The sequence below is a fragment of the Artibeus jamaicensis genome, unplaced genomic scaffold, assembly GCF_021234435.1.
Source record: "Artibeus jamaicensis isolate MK-2021 breed Jamaican fruit bat unplaced genomic scaffold, CSHL_Jam_final contig_471, whole genome shotgun sequence".
In the NCBI taxonomy this organism is placed as follows: Eukaryota; Metazoa; Chordata; class Mammalia; order Chiroptera; family Phyllostomidae; genus Artibeus; species Artibeus jamaicensis.
This window is the reverse complement of record NW_026521850.1, coordinates 2,383,864-2,397,954: the sequence shown is the minus strand read 5'-3', so window position 1 is coordinate 2,397,954 and position 14,091 is coordinate 2,383,864. Positions and strand designations below refer to the sequence as shown.

At 63.7% G+C, this 14,091-nt stretch overlaps 1 protein-coding gene across 4 annotated transcripts in view; it reads right to left on the bottom strand.

Annotated features, from left to right (window-relative positions):
- The window catches only part of NACC2 (NACC family member 2), a 62,802-nt gene that overhangs the window by 24,689 nt on the left and 24,022 nt on the right, over positions 1 to 14,091 (bottom strand). The window contains exons 2-3 of one of the 4 annotated variants that reach the window (XM_037127690.2): positions 3,061 to 3,486; positions 2,544 to 2,715 (exon numbers count right to left, since the gene is read on the bottom strand). In XM_037127690.2, the coding sequence (XP_036983585.2) occupies positions 2,544 to 2,715; positions 3,061 to 3,426 (538 nt within the window). In that variant the 5' untranslated portion in view covers positions 3,427 to 3,486. Of the gene's footprint in view, positions 1 to 2,543; positions 3,487 to 4,712; positions 5,026 to 14,091 lie in introns of those variants that run through there. The other 3 variants (XM_037127691.2, XM_037127689.2, XM_037127687.2) reach the window with 3 other exon arrangements.

Genomic DNA, 14,091 nt, shown 5'->3' with positions numbered 1-14,091 from the left:
GACAGATGCACCAGCCAGGCCCAGGCTGGAGACAAGTCTGGGCCGCTGGGTCAAAGGCGAGTCGCGTTATCTGTGACACTGAATTCCTTGACTTCAAAACAACAGGATGGGCCCAAAGGCGCCGCCAACTGCTCCCCACGAAGAGGAGGGTGCAGAAGGGGTCACGGCGTCCACGCTTCCTGCAGTGGTGCTGGTCAAAGACCCCTGAAGGTCACTCAGGCCAATCTAGCTCTTAGCAGGAAGGGAAACTGAGGCCAGAAAGGAGAAGGGCCTTCTGAGTGTCCTCAGAATGTTCTAGATCCCACCAGCCCAAAGACAGTCCTGCCCAACCCCTGTCATGGGCCCTAGGCTGCCTGGCCACCAGAGGCGGGTGCGAGGATGTTCCAGGCCTGGCCAGCCCAAGGCCCAAAGGGAGCCTGGGATACGGGGCCAGCACCTGAGGGGCAGCCAGCCTCTGGGGACAGGCCCTTCTCTGCCTGCTCGGCCCCACGGCCCCTCCCCCTATTCCCAGCATGCCCGATGCCCAGCGATGCCAGCAACGTCACTGCCAATAACCTAGATTTTAACCAAGAATTACACACCCCCTCCCTGCCCCACTTATGGTCTCGCTGAGGAGAAAGCCCAGGCCGGAGCACCCTGGGCCAGCTGGAGGCAGGACCAGCCCCACCCCCTGCCCCCTCTGCTCTCCCAGACTCCCACCACCCGTCCTCCCTCCAACATCTCAGGGAGATGCAGGCTCCCTCCCGTCCCCCGAGACCTGGGCAAGCCCTGGCAGGCATGCAGCCTTGGACCAGAGCTGCGCCCCTGGCGAGGTGGGACTCACACCCTTGTCTGAGTTCTGGGGTGGGGGTGCTGGCGAGAAAGTACCTCAAGACTGTGGGGCAGCCCGGCCTCCCAAGCCCCCATGCTGGCCTTTCTGTGGCCACCATCCCATTGGCTCCTCAGAAGCCCCTAGGACACAGGTGGGCCACCGCTGCCCAGGCTCATCCAACCTGAGCAGCAGGGTCTCCAGCTCCCAGCTACCCCCTCAACCAGCGTCTCTCACTCCCCCGAACACACCAGGGCCCGTGCAGCCTGCCTTTCTGTGGGAAAGGGAGCCTTAGGAGCTGCCCAGGCTGGGGCTCCCCATGGCTGTCAGCACGCCGCAGACCCCAGGAGGCCCCGCCAAGCCTGAGCCCCACAGGCCTCAGCAGGGCCAGGCCACTGCTGGCTGGTTTCCTAGCAGTGGACCCACCAGAGCCCTCCTGTCCTCTGCCACTGAAAGCAAGAGCCAGGTCCAGTCACGGTGGTCAGCCTGCTCGGACCCTGTAGGGTTCCCGCACGTCTGGGGAAATGCATTGAAATGAAGTAACGCCTTCTAGGGAAAAGCCACCCCCAGAGCCCCTTAGAGGGAGCCAGGCTGGCCAGACAAGGAACCGAGGCCCGGCTTCCAGTCCCTGGCAGCTCCTGGGGACCCAGCTGTCCCAAGGGCCTGGCCCCCTCTGTCCCTGCCTCCCAGGACTTATGCAGGAGCCCCTGCCAGGAAGGCGAGGAGCGGACGAGGGAGAAAGAGCAGAGGTGGCAGCACCTGCCTCATTGGGGCGCAAGCACATGGTGGGGGACAGGGAGCAGAGTCCCTAGCTGCCCCTCAGGCCCCCAGCGCTGGGACACCACTCCCCACCGGCACAAGTGTCCGGATCCAGTCCACTGGACATGGGCCCCACATGCAAATCAGGGCAGGCAGTTGGCCCAGGCACACGGCCAGTTTTCAGGGAACATAGTAGGCGGGGGGACACCTGATCCGGGGCCCCAACTAGGGGACCCTCTCCCCAACAATTTCTGAGCCATCTCCCGGGCCTGAAATGAAGTCTGCAGCACCAGGCCTCTCGGATGTGAGCGCCTCGGGCTTGCCGTCCCTAGTGAGGGAGCCCCCTTCAACCTGTGGGCAGCTCGTTGGGTTCGGTGGGCGTGCTCTGGCTTGTCCCTTGGTGCTAGGCCCAGGGAGGTGGCCGCAAACAGGACGGGCCCAGGGAAATCTCTGGACTTACTAGGGGGGTGGAAAGGGGCCGGGGGCCTCGAGGAGTCAGGCCCTCAGACAGGGATGCCGAGCCTTCAGCAGGCGAGGGACTGGCTCGGGTCTCACGACACCCTGTGCGCCCTCCGGCAGGTCCCTGGTCCACTGGGGCCCTCGGTCTCTTCATCCATCCAGCGAGAGCCGGGGCCCACTCCTCCGTGCTACACTAGCTTCCAGTGGGTTTCACTCAGCTACACACCTTCCCCCAGCCTCTCGTTTCATCCAGGATCAAGTTTAAACTTAGCAGAGGCCCTGGAGGACTCACTTAGGACAGGTCCTGTCTCAGCTCCTCCTAGCTCATGCAGTCTGGGTTGGGGGCTCCCCCTCCCACACCCCCGGCACTGTGGCCTCCCAAGGCGCTCCGGACGCCATCTGCCGGAAGTCCCAGCAGGGCCGTGAGCTCCACGGGGAAGGGGTCGGGTGCGTCTCGGTGCCCACACGGGGCCCAGAGGGTCTCCATGCCTGCTGGTGGGTGGCCGTGCCACCTTACCTGCGTAGCTGCCGGCGGCCTTGACGTACACCTGGCCGTACTGCTCCTCCGCCATGGTGTCATAGGCCTCGTCATCGTCGTCCTCCTCGTTGTGGTAGGAGGTGGGGCTGTCGGTGGTGGGCAGGCTGCTGGCCCCCGGGCTGGTCCGCTCCCCCTGGGAGTAGGGTACCTGCTGGATGCTGGGGATGAGGGTGGCCAGGCTGGGCACCCCGTAGTAGGAGACCCGGGGCAACTTGAGAGGGGCCGCGCCGGCCGCCATGGCAGCGCCCACTGCCACCGCTGCGCCATCCCGCGGCCCAGATTCCAGCGGGCGCTTGGGCGCCAGGCCCGGGCCAGTGGCCGGCGGCGGCTCTGTGGCTTCGTGCTTCACGCGGGTCAGCAGCGGGATGGGCACAGAGGGGGACACGACGTAGGGAGGCCCGGGCGCAGCCGGCTGCAGCTGGGTGCAGGGGCTCTGGGGCTCGGAGCTGGCATCCTCCATCACGGCCGTCTGTGAGTCGCAGTGGGGTGAGCTCACCTTGAACATGAGGTCGGTGCCGCGCTCCACGATGTGCTGGATCTGCAGGAAGCCGGCCGTGTACATGACCACGAGCTGCTCGCTGGCCGCCATGGTCAGCCTGCCCGTGTAGCAGAAGGACAGGATCTGCTGGAAGCAGGCGGGCGGCACGCTGCCCGGCAGCTCAAAGGCGCTCTTGCTGTTGCCGCTGAACAGGTCACGGAAGTAGAGGCTGCTGGCGGCCAGCACGGCCCGGTGGGCCTTGAAGGCCTGGCCCTTGACCACGATGGACACATCGCAGTAGAGGCCCAGCAGGCGCTGCTCGTTGAGGCAGCCGAGCACGGTGTTCCCGAAGTTGGGGATCTCAATGTGCAGCATCTGAGACATGGCGGGCAGGCTCGTGGGCGCCTCAGACTCTCAGCGCGGGAGTGGCCCCAGCAGGCACATCTGGGGGAGAGAAGGCGAGGGGGCACCACGGTCAGCTTCCTGGACGCCCAGCACCCACCTGGAAGGGCCAGGCCCCGAGCATGCTCCTAAAATATGCTCTACCCCAGCACAGTCCCTGTCAGTCACCCCCAGACCCCACCGGCCAGAACAGTCCCCAGGTCTCGGGGCAACCTCGCTCACATGTGATCCTGGCAGAGCCAACACTCAGAGCTGAACAGGACGCCAGAAGCCCAGAGCCGCATGCTCGGCCAGAAAAGGGCCCACACCACCCCTGAGGCGCCCCGTGGAGGGGGGGGGGACTGAGCCTCAGGCCGCCGCCGGAGATGCCTATCTCGGCAGAAGGCAGAAGAGAGGCCTGCACCGCAGTGGGGACGGGGGAAGGGGACGGGCTGTCAACCCGGAGCGGCTGGGAGGGGCGAGGGAGGGCACTGGCTGGCTCGCACAACTCTTTTCCCCAGAAAAAGTTCGCAGCAGAGAAGCCCCTAGTTGCCTCTCCCCAGGGAGGGGCCGAAACCCAGAGTGAGGGAATTCGGCACCCCCAGGGGGCCGCACGCACGGGGTCTTTTCCCAGGGTCTGGGTTTCTAGTTTGTTTTTCTTCTTTTTTTTTTTTCAGAGCAGCAGCGCAGGGCTGCGGGGAGGGGGGAGCGGAGGGGGGGTGCCTGAGGAGTTAGTGAGATGGGAGAACTCGGAAGCTCAGGTTCCACCACCTCTGCCCCCCTCCCTGTCCTGCAGAGGGGACCTCCAGGGCCAGCAGGGAGCCTGGCGTAGCCCCCCCCACCTCACCCCAGCTTCCATCACGGGCCAATCCCTTTGGCTCCTTCCAAGCTCAGGTGACTACAGAGGTCATGGGGAGATGGGGAGATGGGGAGCAGGAACGGGCCAGGCTGGCGATGCTGCCGGGCACCCCGGGGCTGGGGCTGGGGCTCTGGCACTGTTGATCCCGTGCCTGATTCCGAGAAGGGGGGCCGGGCTGGCCGGGCCGAAGGGGGAGCCGGCTGAACTCTGTGCAGCCAGAGCCGCACAAAGGGCCGCTCTGTCCCGCAGGAGGAAAGTGCCGGCCGCAGAGGCGCGAGGAGACCCACAGCGGGGGGCAGAGTGAGGGCGGAGCACCGGGCACCGAGACAGAGTTAGGCAGGTGGGCGCCACTGGGGGAGGCCCGCAGTGCCCCTGCTGCGGAGAAGTTGCCAGCCAGGCAGGGCGGCACTGGCCAGAGGGGAAGACCTACCTTTGGCGGCTGCCGCTGGTGGCCCCGCACTGCCTGCTCAGCCTGGCAGGGGCAGGCTTGCCCGCTTGCCGGCCGCCCGCAGCCGCCAGCTGCTCCGGGAATGCAGCAAACGGAGCGGGAGCCCTTGGGGTGGGGAGGGCGAGAGGAGCCCGGAGAGGAGAAGGAGGAGGAGGAGAAGCGCGAGGGGGGGAGGGGGGCAGAGAGTCTCAGCGCCGGGCTGGGCGGCCGCGGCTCAGCTGCACCAGCCTGGCTCTCCCGGGCAGCGCACAGCATCTAAATGAAGAGGCCGGATGCAGACGGACATCCAGGCAGCTCCCGGGAATGAATAGCCGCCTTTGATTTGGGAGCCGAAGTAAATGCCAGCTCCCAGCCCCGGCTTTGAAAACAGCGGAGCGCTGGTGCCAGAGGAATGCGCGGCTCCGGGTGTTGGTACAAGACAGACTTTTGATGACTCACTGCAATGCAAACAAAGATGGCAGAAATACTGTACTGTACGCGGAGAAACGCTTCGTGGTGCCGGCAACCGAGCCAGCCTGGAAATTTATAGTGCAGTTTTGCATATGAATTGCCCAGTAAACTGCCGCCTGCCATCCAGCACAGCCCGGGTGTCAAAGCATTTAAACTATTCCAAACAGTCTGCGGAGCTGGCAGGGCCTCGGGCGGGCGGGCGAGGGGGCCAGGGGTGGGGTGGACAGGGCAGACTCTGGGCCAAGAAGGGGGTCGGCGGGAGGGATGAGAGTGAGGCAGGAACTGGAGAGCCGGGGGCCAGGGAAGGGTCCAGGATGAATGTGGAGACCAAGGTTGGCACCCTGCGGGGGCCCCAGCCCCCATTTCTGCTTCTCCCTGGGGTCCCCGAGCAGCAGGCCCAGCTAGCCCAGCCCCACATCCACAGCCCACCAGCCCAGGGTAGTCACTCTGTGCCCCAACCCCCACTGGGTCAGAGTTTAAAGAAGAGCAACTTCATGCGCCAACCATGGGCCCCCAAAGGCGCAGCCCAGCCCTGGAAGGACCTGCCCCAGCAGAGATGGCAGCAAAGACCCCCCCTGGGGGGAGGGGACAGAGTGGGCGGGGCTGCCCTGAGGCCCACAGGGCCTGGCCTCCCCGAGCCTCGCCCTGCGGAGAGGCGGGGCTCGCACTCTGCAAGGCCGTCCTGCCCGGGAGCAGGGCCACCTCCTTCTAGGCTTAAGCTACCACTGCTGGATGGCGCTGCCCCTGGGCAAACCACTGGCCTGCCCGGCCTGTTTCCCCACATGCCACCCACTGTGACCCTAGAAAGAGCGTATGTAGCCCACAAGAAGGGCCAAGGTTGAGACTGGAGGTGGCTGAGGTCTGGTTCCCCACAGTGACGTATCCCTGCCATCACCTATCACCTGGGCATTCACCTTGGTGGCTGGAGCAGGGAGGAGGCCGGGGACAGGCAGCAGTAGCAGCAGCAGCACCACCCTTCGCACTCCCCACGCACCTGGTGCCCCCCCATCCACACACCGCAGGCTTGGACACAGGGCAGGTGAATGGGGCAGGAGGAACCTGGGGCAGCAGCCAGCAGAGGGTCCTGAGGGTGGGGGTGGCCCTGCGTTTCCCACACGGGGCTCCTGACAACTGATGGGTCACACGAGAGAAAGACCAGGGCATTGGCAAACACGGTCCCTGCTCAGCTGCCCTGAGCACCGGCGGGCTGTACCACATGCCCACCCAGCCAGACAGGGCCACACCAGGAAACGGAGGGGCACCCAGAGACTAAGGGACAACAGACCTATGATAGGGATGGGGGGAGTGGGGGCAACCCCGGCCTGGGGGCAGGATTCACAGGGCGGGTGGGGTTGGGGGCAGGAACCAGCCTCCCAGCTCCCACGGGAGCCCTCCCCTGCACAGAGGCCCCAACCTGCAGGCGCAAGCTTCCTGGGCACCGCCTGGGGGCTCTGCAAATGCACCTGTGAGCTCAGCGAGAGTGGGTGTCTGTGCAGGGCCTAGCAAGTGGTCAGCCTAACACCGGGTGGGGCTGGAGAGAGTGAGTGGACACAGCCGCGCTGCCCGCAACTCCCAGCACTGCGGGAAGGGGCCTCCCAGAGAACACAGTGGGGTCACCTGAGCCAGACTGGGGGTCTCCAGTCGTGACAGGGAGGGGGCACCCAGCCTGGATGGGGTATGCAGAGGTCAGCAAAGGTGCGCTCTGCGCTGGCTCCCCTAGGGTCCCGGCGGCCGGGGGCTGGACGGGCCCGGTGGTGGGGTCCTAAATGCAGTGGGGGCAGCACAGAGCCCCGAGCACCTGTTCCTTCCAACAGCGGGTCCCCCCGGGTCCCACCCCTACATGCCAGGCCCAGCCCCAGCCATCTCACATCCACATCCTGTGGCCCCCCAAGCGAATGACACAGTGCCCAGGACACTCATCTGTTGGCTGGGGGTCAGGTGCAGCCTGGGGCAGAGACCGGGGTAGGGTCCAGGGAGATGGTATTGGTAAAGCCCGCGGCTGGAGCGGGCACATGCTCCACCTGGTGAGCTGTTACCTGCCCTGACCTGGATGGGAGGGCGAGGGTCCAGGCCACACACACCGGCCTTGGCCCTGCATTTCAGGGGCCCGTGCCCCGGGGCTGGGGCCAGACCACTCGCCCAGAGAAGGGACCATTATTCCCCTGGAAGGTGACAAGGCGGTCTGGGTCCCTGGGGACCGAGGACAGCTGGCGCTGTCGCTGCTGTGTCCTCAGGCCACCTGTGGGGGTGAGGCTGGCGCCCCACAACCAGGCCCATGGGAGCCTGCTGCAAGCTGGTTTTAGGTTGCTTTCTTAGAAGCCCTGGCTGGGGCGGGAACAAAGCTGAACTTTAGGAGAAAAGAATAAAATAAAGGCTTGGTTTACGGCCTGGGCCCGCGAAAGCAGGACGCGCAGGGGGCCGACCCTTGTGCGGAAGCCAGCGAGAAGAGGGGGCCGGGGCCGGGGCGCTGGGGACAGCCGCCTGCCAGGGAAAGAGGCACCTCCTCACCTTTCCCTACCTGGTGGGGCCCCGCCTGCCCTGGCCACCTTGTCCCTCTGCGCCTCTGCATCCCCACCCTGCCTCCATTTCCCAAGCAACACCCCCTGTTCTATCCCTGTGTGAGCTTGACATGCCTGTGAGAGCCAGGCAGGGACCCCGAACTCACTCCGCTGTGGCCCTCACGGCTGCTGTGCCTCAGACCTCACCCCCTGGGAAGGCCTTTCAGAAGGGGACCCCCTGCTGACAATGCAAAGCCAGAGTCCAGCCCCCAACCTACAACTGGGACTTCAAGAATTCCCCCCCAAATGAGAAAATGCGGGTGGCCAGGGCGTCTCTTCTCTGGACCTTCCCTCTGGACAGCAGCCAGGTCCCCCAGCCCCCGCAGGCAGTGCAGCCCCCGCAGAAAGGGGACGGGGCGCTGGCCCCAGGAACAGCAGACAGCAGGGCCTAGAGGTCAGCCGGGGCCAGAATCCCAGAAGCCCAGCCAGACGGCCCGCTGCCCCCCACCCCCTGCACCCCCAGATTCTAAACCACTTCCTGCAGCGAATGCACAGCAGGGCCCAAGAACCGCAGCGTCTGACTTCTGCGAGATCGCTACCGGCATGAGCGAGGGAGGCGAGATAAATTGAATTAAATGAAATGATTCTGCAGGATTTAATTTGACCAATCTAATAAGAGGTCTGGACCTGGGTGAACGCACCGCCATTAAAACCACCCGCAACAGGGGAAGGAGGGAGCCAGGTGCACCAGGAAACGGTTTGACTGGAGAGAACGGAGCCCCCGGGCCCCGGGGCAGCCCCTGCCTGGCGGCCAAGCCCTGCCACGCCAGCAGAAGCCAGGCTGGGCTACAAGGACACTGCCCAAAAGCCAAGGAGCTCCTGAGTGTGGGGGCAAGGCCCCCGTAGGCAGGTCCCCAGGATGGCGTCTGTCTGGCAGGGAGGCAGCAGGTGACCCTGAGAGTCAGCACAAACACACGTGAGCACACCACGGGCATCGGACACGCTGCCAGGCTGCCGCCTGGAGACTGTTGGTGGGCCGGGGGGGAGGGGAACTCACTTTGGACAGCGGCCTGCAGAGATATTGCCTTGCTTTTCAATCACAGCACAGGCTCCGGTTTAACAGCCTGTAGGAGGGAGGCTTGCGAGCACCCCATCACCCGCCTGCCCGCTAATGCACAGCAGGGGGGGCCGCTGGAGGTGGACCCTTCGGGTGTCATGGCGCCGGTTCGCACTGAGGCTGCCCAGCTCGGGCGTGTCAGGCCCCTGGAGGCTGGGCGCGGCACCAACTGGTTCGGGCCTCAGGTTCGCATTCAACTTTTAACGCCCACAAAGCAGAGCTGGGCCACCACGGTCCTCACTGCTAACAGGAGGCCGGCCAGCCACCCAGAGAGCGCCGGGTGGGCAGAAGCAGGGCTCCGGGGTGTGGTTCGGCCACCAGAAGCCCCTCCCCACCGGTCCTCAACAACCATGGACCATGGACAAAGCGAGGACGGAAGCTGCAGGACGAGAGGGCAACTGAGGCCCAGACTGGCCCCGACGGCCTGGACTCTGCTGCAGAGAAAAGAACTCTGCCCCAGCCTCTGAACTTGGCTGTTCTGGAGTCCCCGGGGCACCAGACTCTGAAACCTTGGGCCCTCGCCTCCAAGACCCTGCCCTGGCTCGCCGAGTCCCAGCCTGAGAGGCTGAGGTGAGAGGCCTCTGGTGTCTGGCCAGGCACCTGGGCAGCCTCCGCCCGGACCACAGCCTGGACAGCCTTCAAGCTAAAAAGCTGGCTTTAACTGCGCTAACCAATGTTTGCCTGGAAGCTTCCTTCCCCGGCAGAGAAGGCAGCATGCCCGAGTCTGCAGATTCAGAAATGTGCTTATCGGTGCTTCCCCTGCCGCCCCAGGACTGCTCCTCAGAGACGCCGGGGAGACACAGGGGCCCCACTGTCCGACACCCCCAACCCCAGCCCCCTGAGGGCCTGGAGCAGCCGGCAGGCCACCAACGGCCAGGTGCCATCCGACCCACCAGCCACGGAACCACAGGGCTGGGCATGAGCTGGTGGGCGCCCCATCAGATGGGACAGCAGGCCCGTGTCCAACATGGCCTCTGCTGTGAGCTCTGACGAGGGTCCCATCTGGGGGGGTCTCTGTGGCCAGGCCAAGCCCATGTCAGGAGGGAGACACAGCCTGCAGCTGCTGTGACATGAGCCACCCACCTGCACAACCACCTGCCACCCTCCACTCAAATATTTTGACTCGAGCGTGGGTGGGGGTGGCGTGGGGGCTCCGAGAAGGAGCAGGGGCTGAAGGCCCACCCAGAGCCCACCCTCCTCCCTGGGGCCTCCACCCGGCCCCCCTGCCTCCAGCCCTGAGACCCACCAAGTCCACGCACGAGCCAGGAAAGGGTTCCAGAAGGTTTCCCGAGACTGAAGCAGTGTTTTGAGCGGAGCCGACAATCCCTCACCCGTATTTGTAATTTAAATAACGTAAGCTTGAGGAGTGTCTCCCTGGGGCACAGTTTAATAACTTAAAAAGCCGGCTCGGCTCCGAGCACAGACAGCCCCCTCCTCCTCCTCCTTTTTCGCTGAGGCAGGGTCCCCCTCAGCCCCACGCTCTGTTGGGGGGTGCGCTGGGGGTGCTGGCGATGATGGCAGAGGCGGTGCAGGCCGAAAGCTGACTCCCCTCTGGTCCCCTCTCCCCTCCGAGGGCCTGTGAGGGCCCCGGAGAAGCTGGGGAGACTGGGTCCCAGGAAGGGCATCCCAGGGCCCAGGCGGAGGGGCAGCGGGGACGAGCCGGGGCCTGGTGGGTCACTCAGCTCGTTACTGACAGCCACTCTGCACACATTCCCTCATTAATATTCATTGCTGTCCTCATCTGCATACCCTGCCATAAATAGTCGAGGTAAGACACAAAGCTCCCCTGCATTTCTAATTATGCTTAAAAATCTAATGTAAATCAGGCCGACACACAAACACTAAATCAGCCGTGGGGCGGGGCGATGAGGCTGAGGCAGGGCCGAGGCACGGCGGCCCCCGCCCCAGGCTCAGCAAGGCGGCTGTGGCTGGCGGAGGCCCAGAGCTACGCAGTGGGGTCCCAGGCCACGCCATGATGGCCCTCAGTAAGAGACAAATGTGGGGCAGAAGGGACACCCTCACCACCCTAGGGACACAGCCACGCCTCCCCCTGGGGCCAGCCACCTCTTCTTGCCTTCTCCCAAGGGGCTCCTTTCCCACCTGGGACACCCAGCCACCCACCCCACACAGGGGCCGGGTCCCAGGTCCCCATCTTGCGTGCAGGTCAACCCCAGGCAGGCACTGTCTCCACCTTCCTGTCCACGAGGACCCCAGGGTGGCGCTGTCACAGATCTCAAGGCCCCTGTGGACCTGGCTGCAGCTGGGACTCCAGGGGCACTGAGGCGGAGCACCACTTGGTGAGCCGGGGGGTGGGCAGTGCGACCAACAGCCAGTGACCGGCTCTCCACTCACCCAGCCTCACCACTCCAGCCCCTCACAGACCCCAAACCCAGCACTGATGGATCCTGGGCCCCAGCGCAGCCAAACCGGCTTGCCGCCCAGCCCAGGTGTCAGAGCCTGGCTGCCCGTTGCGGCTCCCCCTGGGGTGCAGGGGCGGGGCCACCTCAGGGATGAAGGAAGCTTGGCCGAGGGACGCGGGGTTACCGCTCTGCCTCAGAGAGGCAGAGAAGCCTGCCGGCTGCCCGCATCTGCCTGGCATCGCGCCCAGACCTATTTTTAAGCCCATTTACTAGAAATCCCACAAATTAAAGGAAATACGGATAATGCAGTAGGAATCCTGGGGGCCGAATAAAAGCTACACATAAATGTCCTCTTGCTGCAGCGTGAGACTCCTCACCACCACATCGGTCTCCCAGCAGCCCGAGCAGCGGAGGTGCCTGTGGTGAGGGAAGGAGGGAGTCCCGTGCTCGCTGGGGACCAGAGGCCATAAAAGATAATTACTGATATGAAAAACAAAAACCAGAGAGACACGCCCGACTTTAGGGCCCAGGGTGCCAGCCACACGTGGCTGGGGTGCCTCTTTCCACAAGGCAGGCCCAGCTGCAGGCGACCCCTCTCTGCTCCCAGAGGCCACGCCTCTGCCTCCCGGGGGCTGAGGTGGGGGGGTGCCAGGGGCACCAGCCCCAGCCGCAGTTTGCAGCCTCACCGCTGCTCCCCTCCAAGCCCAGAGGCGGGGGCCACAGACAGACTCCAGAAACCCAAGCATGAGGAGGGGACGGGACAGCAGATTCGCCCAGGGCTCGCAGTAGTAAGGACCTGGACCCCCAGGACCAGCTGGTTGGCCGAGGTGAAGGGCGCAAGGCCTTCGGTGGGTCCCTGCTGATCTGGCCCAGGCCCATCTGTGCTCACCACACCTCACAGGTGTAGGCAGGACAGAGGATAGACAGACGGACAGCCACAGCGCTCCCACACAAAAGGCACCAGAGACCAGCTGAGTGGGCACCAATCCTTGAAGACCCTCAGGAGCGCCAGCACCATCCTTGCCAGCCCTTAGGCCGCTGGGAGCCCAGCCCTCCCCTGCTTGTTCCCACCAGCCAGCAGTCCAGGCCGGTGTCCACTGCCCAAGGACCCAGGACACGGGCCGGCGCCTTCACTCACTCTGAGGTCAGCAGAGCAGCAAGGAGACAGCAGGGAGCAGCGGGTGGGGGAGGGACAAGATGGGTGCCACAGGGGGTCAGGGGCAAGCCCAGGCCAGTAAAGGGCCGGTCCAAGGTGCCCTGCCAGGCTCCAAACACGCAGGCAGCTGGGCGGGGCTTGCCTGGGTCCAAGAGGAGCCGCCACCACACCCAGCGATGGCCCCTAAAGGGTTGCAGGACTCACAAAAGCTCTCAAAGAGCCACGTCCTCAGAGGCTAAGAGAGAATAAGCAATTTTATAAGCCGAGTATTTTCAGAATTCCCAGGATGTACAGAGATGGAACTTCTGATAATTTAAGTGAGCATTTTGGGGGGACTACTGGCTCGAAAGGCTTTTCCATAGGATACCCCAAATTCCCACAAATGAGGGGGGTCCGGGACGCATCTGGCCGCCTTGGTCACTGGGGTCAAAGACACACCCGACGTCTTGCCCCAACGTACCAGCCCGGCAGGCTTCACCTCCAGCATTAGCGTGTCCTTCTCCGGAAGACAGGCCGCCCAAACCCCCCACTCTGCATGCAGAGTGGAGAAGCCAGCATTCCGCCCACACTATGCTCAAGGTCGGGGAAAAAATATAAAATCACATAGTCAGCTATACTGAACAGCTCTGACACACTGATATCAAAATTAATTGTGAGTCCCGGCTGGGTGGTCCAGTGGGTTGGAGCAATGGCCTGTATACCGAAGGGCTGTGGGTTCGATCCCCGGTCCTGGAGCATGTGGGAAGCAACTGACTGATGTCTCCCTTTCACGTGGCTGTTTCTCTCCCTCTCCCTTCCTCTCCCCCTCTCTCTAAAATAAACAAACATGTCCTCCGGTGAAGATTAAAAAAATTAACTTTGTTAGGCTTCCGCTCTTAAAGCATGACGTTTTAAATCCTGTCAGATTAATTCTAACCAACATCTGCCACCTACAAACGTGTTACACAGAAGCAACTGAGAAACGCTCAACAGACGGAAGACCGGGAGAACCGCCCCACCTGGCGGGGGCACCTGGGAGGGACCACAGCCCGCCCCACCTCGGCGCCGAGGCAAGAGAATGAAATGAAAGACATGCAGCTGAAAAGGAAGAAGTAAAACCTAAAACCCTCTTTACCTTTATAATGGAAACTACAGAATCCACCAAAACCACCAGGGATAAACAAGTTCTGGACTTCCGCCAAGATGGAGGCATAGGTGGATGTCCCGTGCCTTCTCACACAACCAAGTTTAGAGACAACTAAATATTAGCAACAGAAAACACAGCCAGAACACGGAAAATTGAACTTTTCGGAAGTTCGTTAACAACAAATTCTTCAGCCTGACCAGTAAGGGGCGAAACCAGCGGCTGGTGAAGTGGGGCTGCACCGGAAAACTCGGTCAGACGGACTCAGGCGTGTGGAATCCATACGCGCGGAATCCAGGCGCAGGGTTGGACCTAGTGAGCGAGCGAGCGACCGCGGGGGCGACAGCGGGAGAGCGGTGCTGCGTGTTGACTGTGGTCGCACATTTGTGCGCGGGTGGACAGGCGAGGGAGTGGGCGGTTGGACCGGGGCGGGCGGGTCCCCGCAGCGAGCGACAGTGGAGGGCGCCGCCATTTCCCTGCTCTGACCCCACCTCCACATACAGCGTCACAACCCAGCGACTCTGAGTAGCCCGGCTCAGGTGAACCAACTAAGACGCTAATCCTCACCCAGCTGTGAGAAACAGCAGAGGGGGTCGCCATTTCCCGCTCTGACCACGCCCCCACATACAGCCTCACAACCCAGCAACCTGGGAGTCC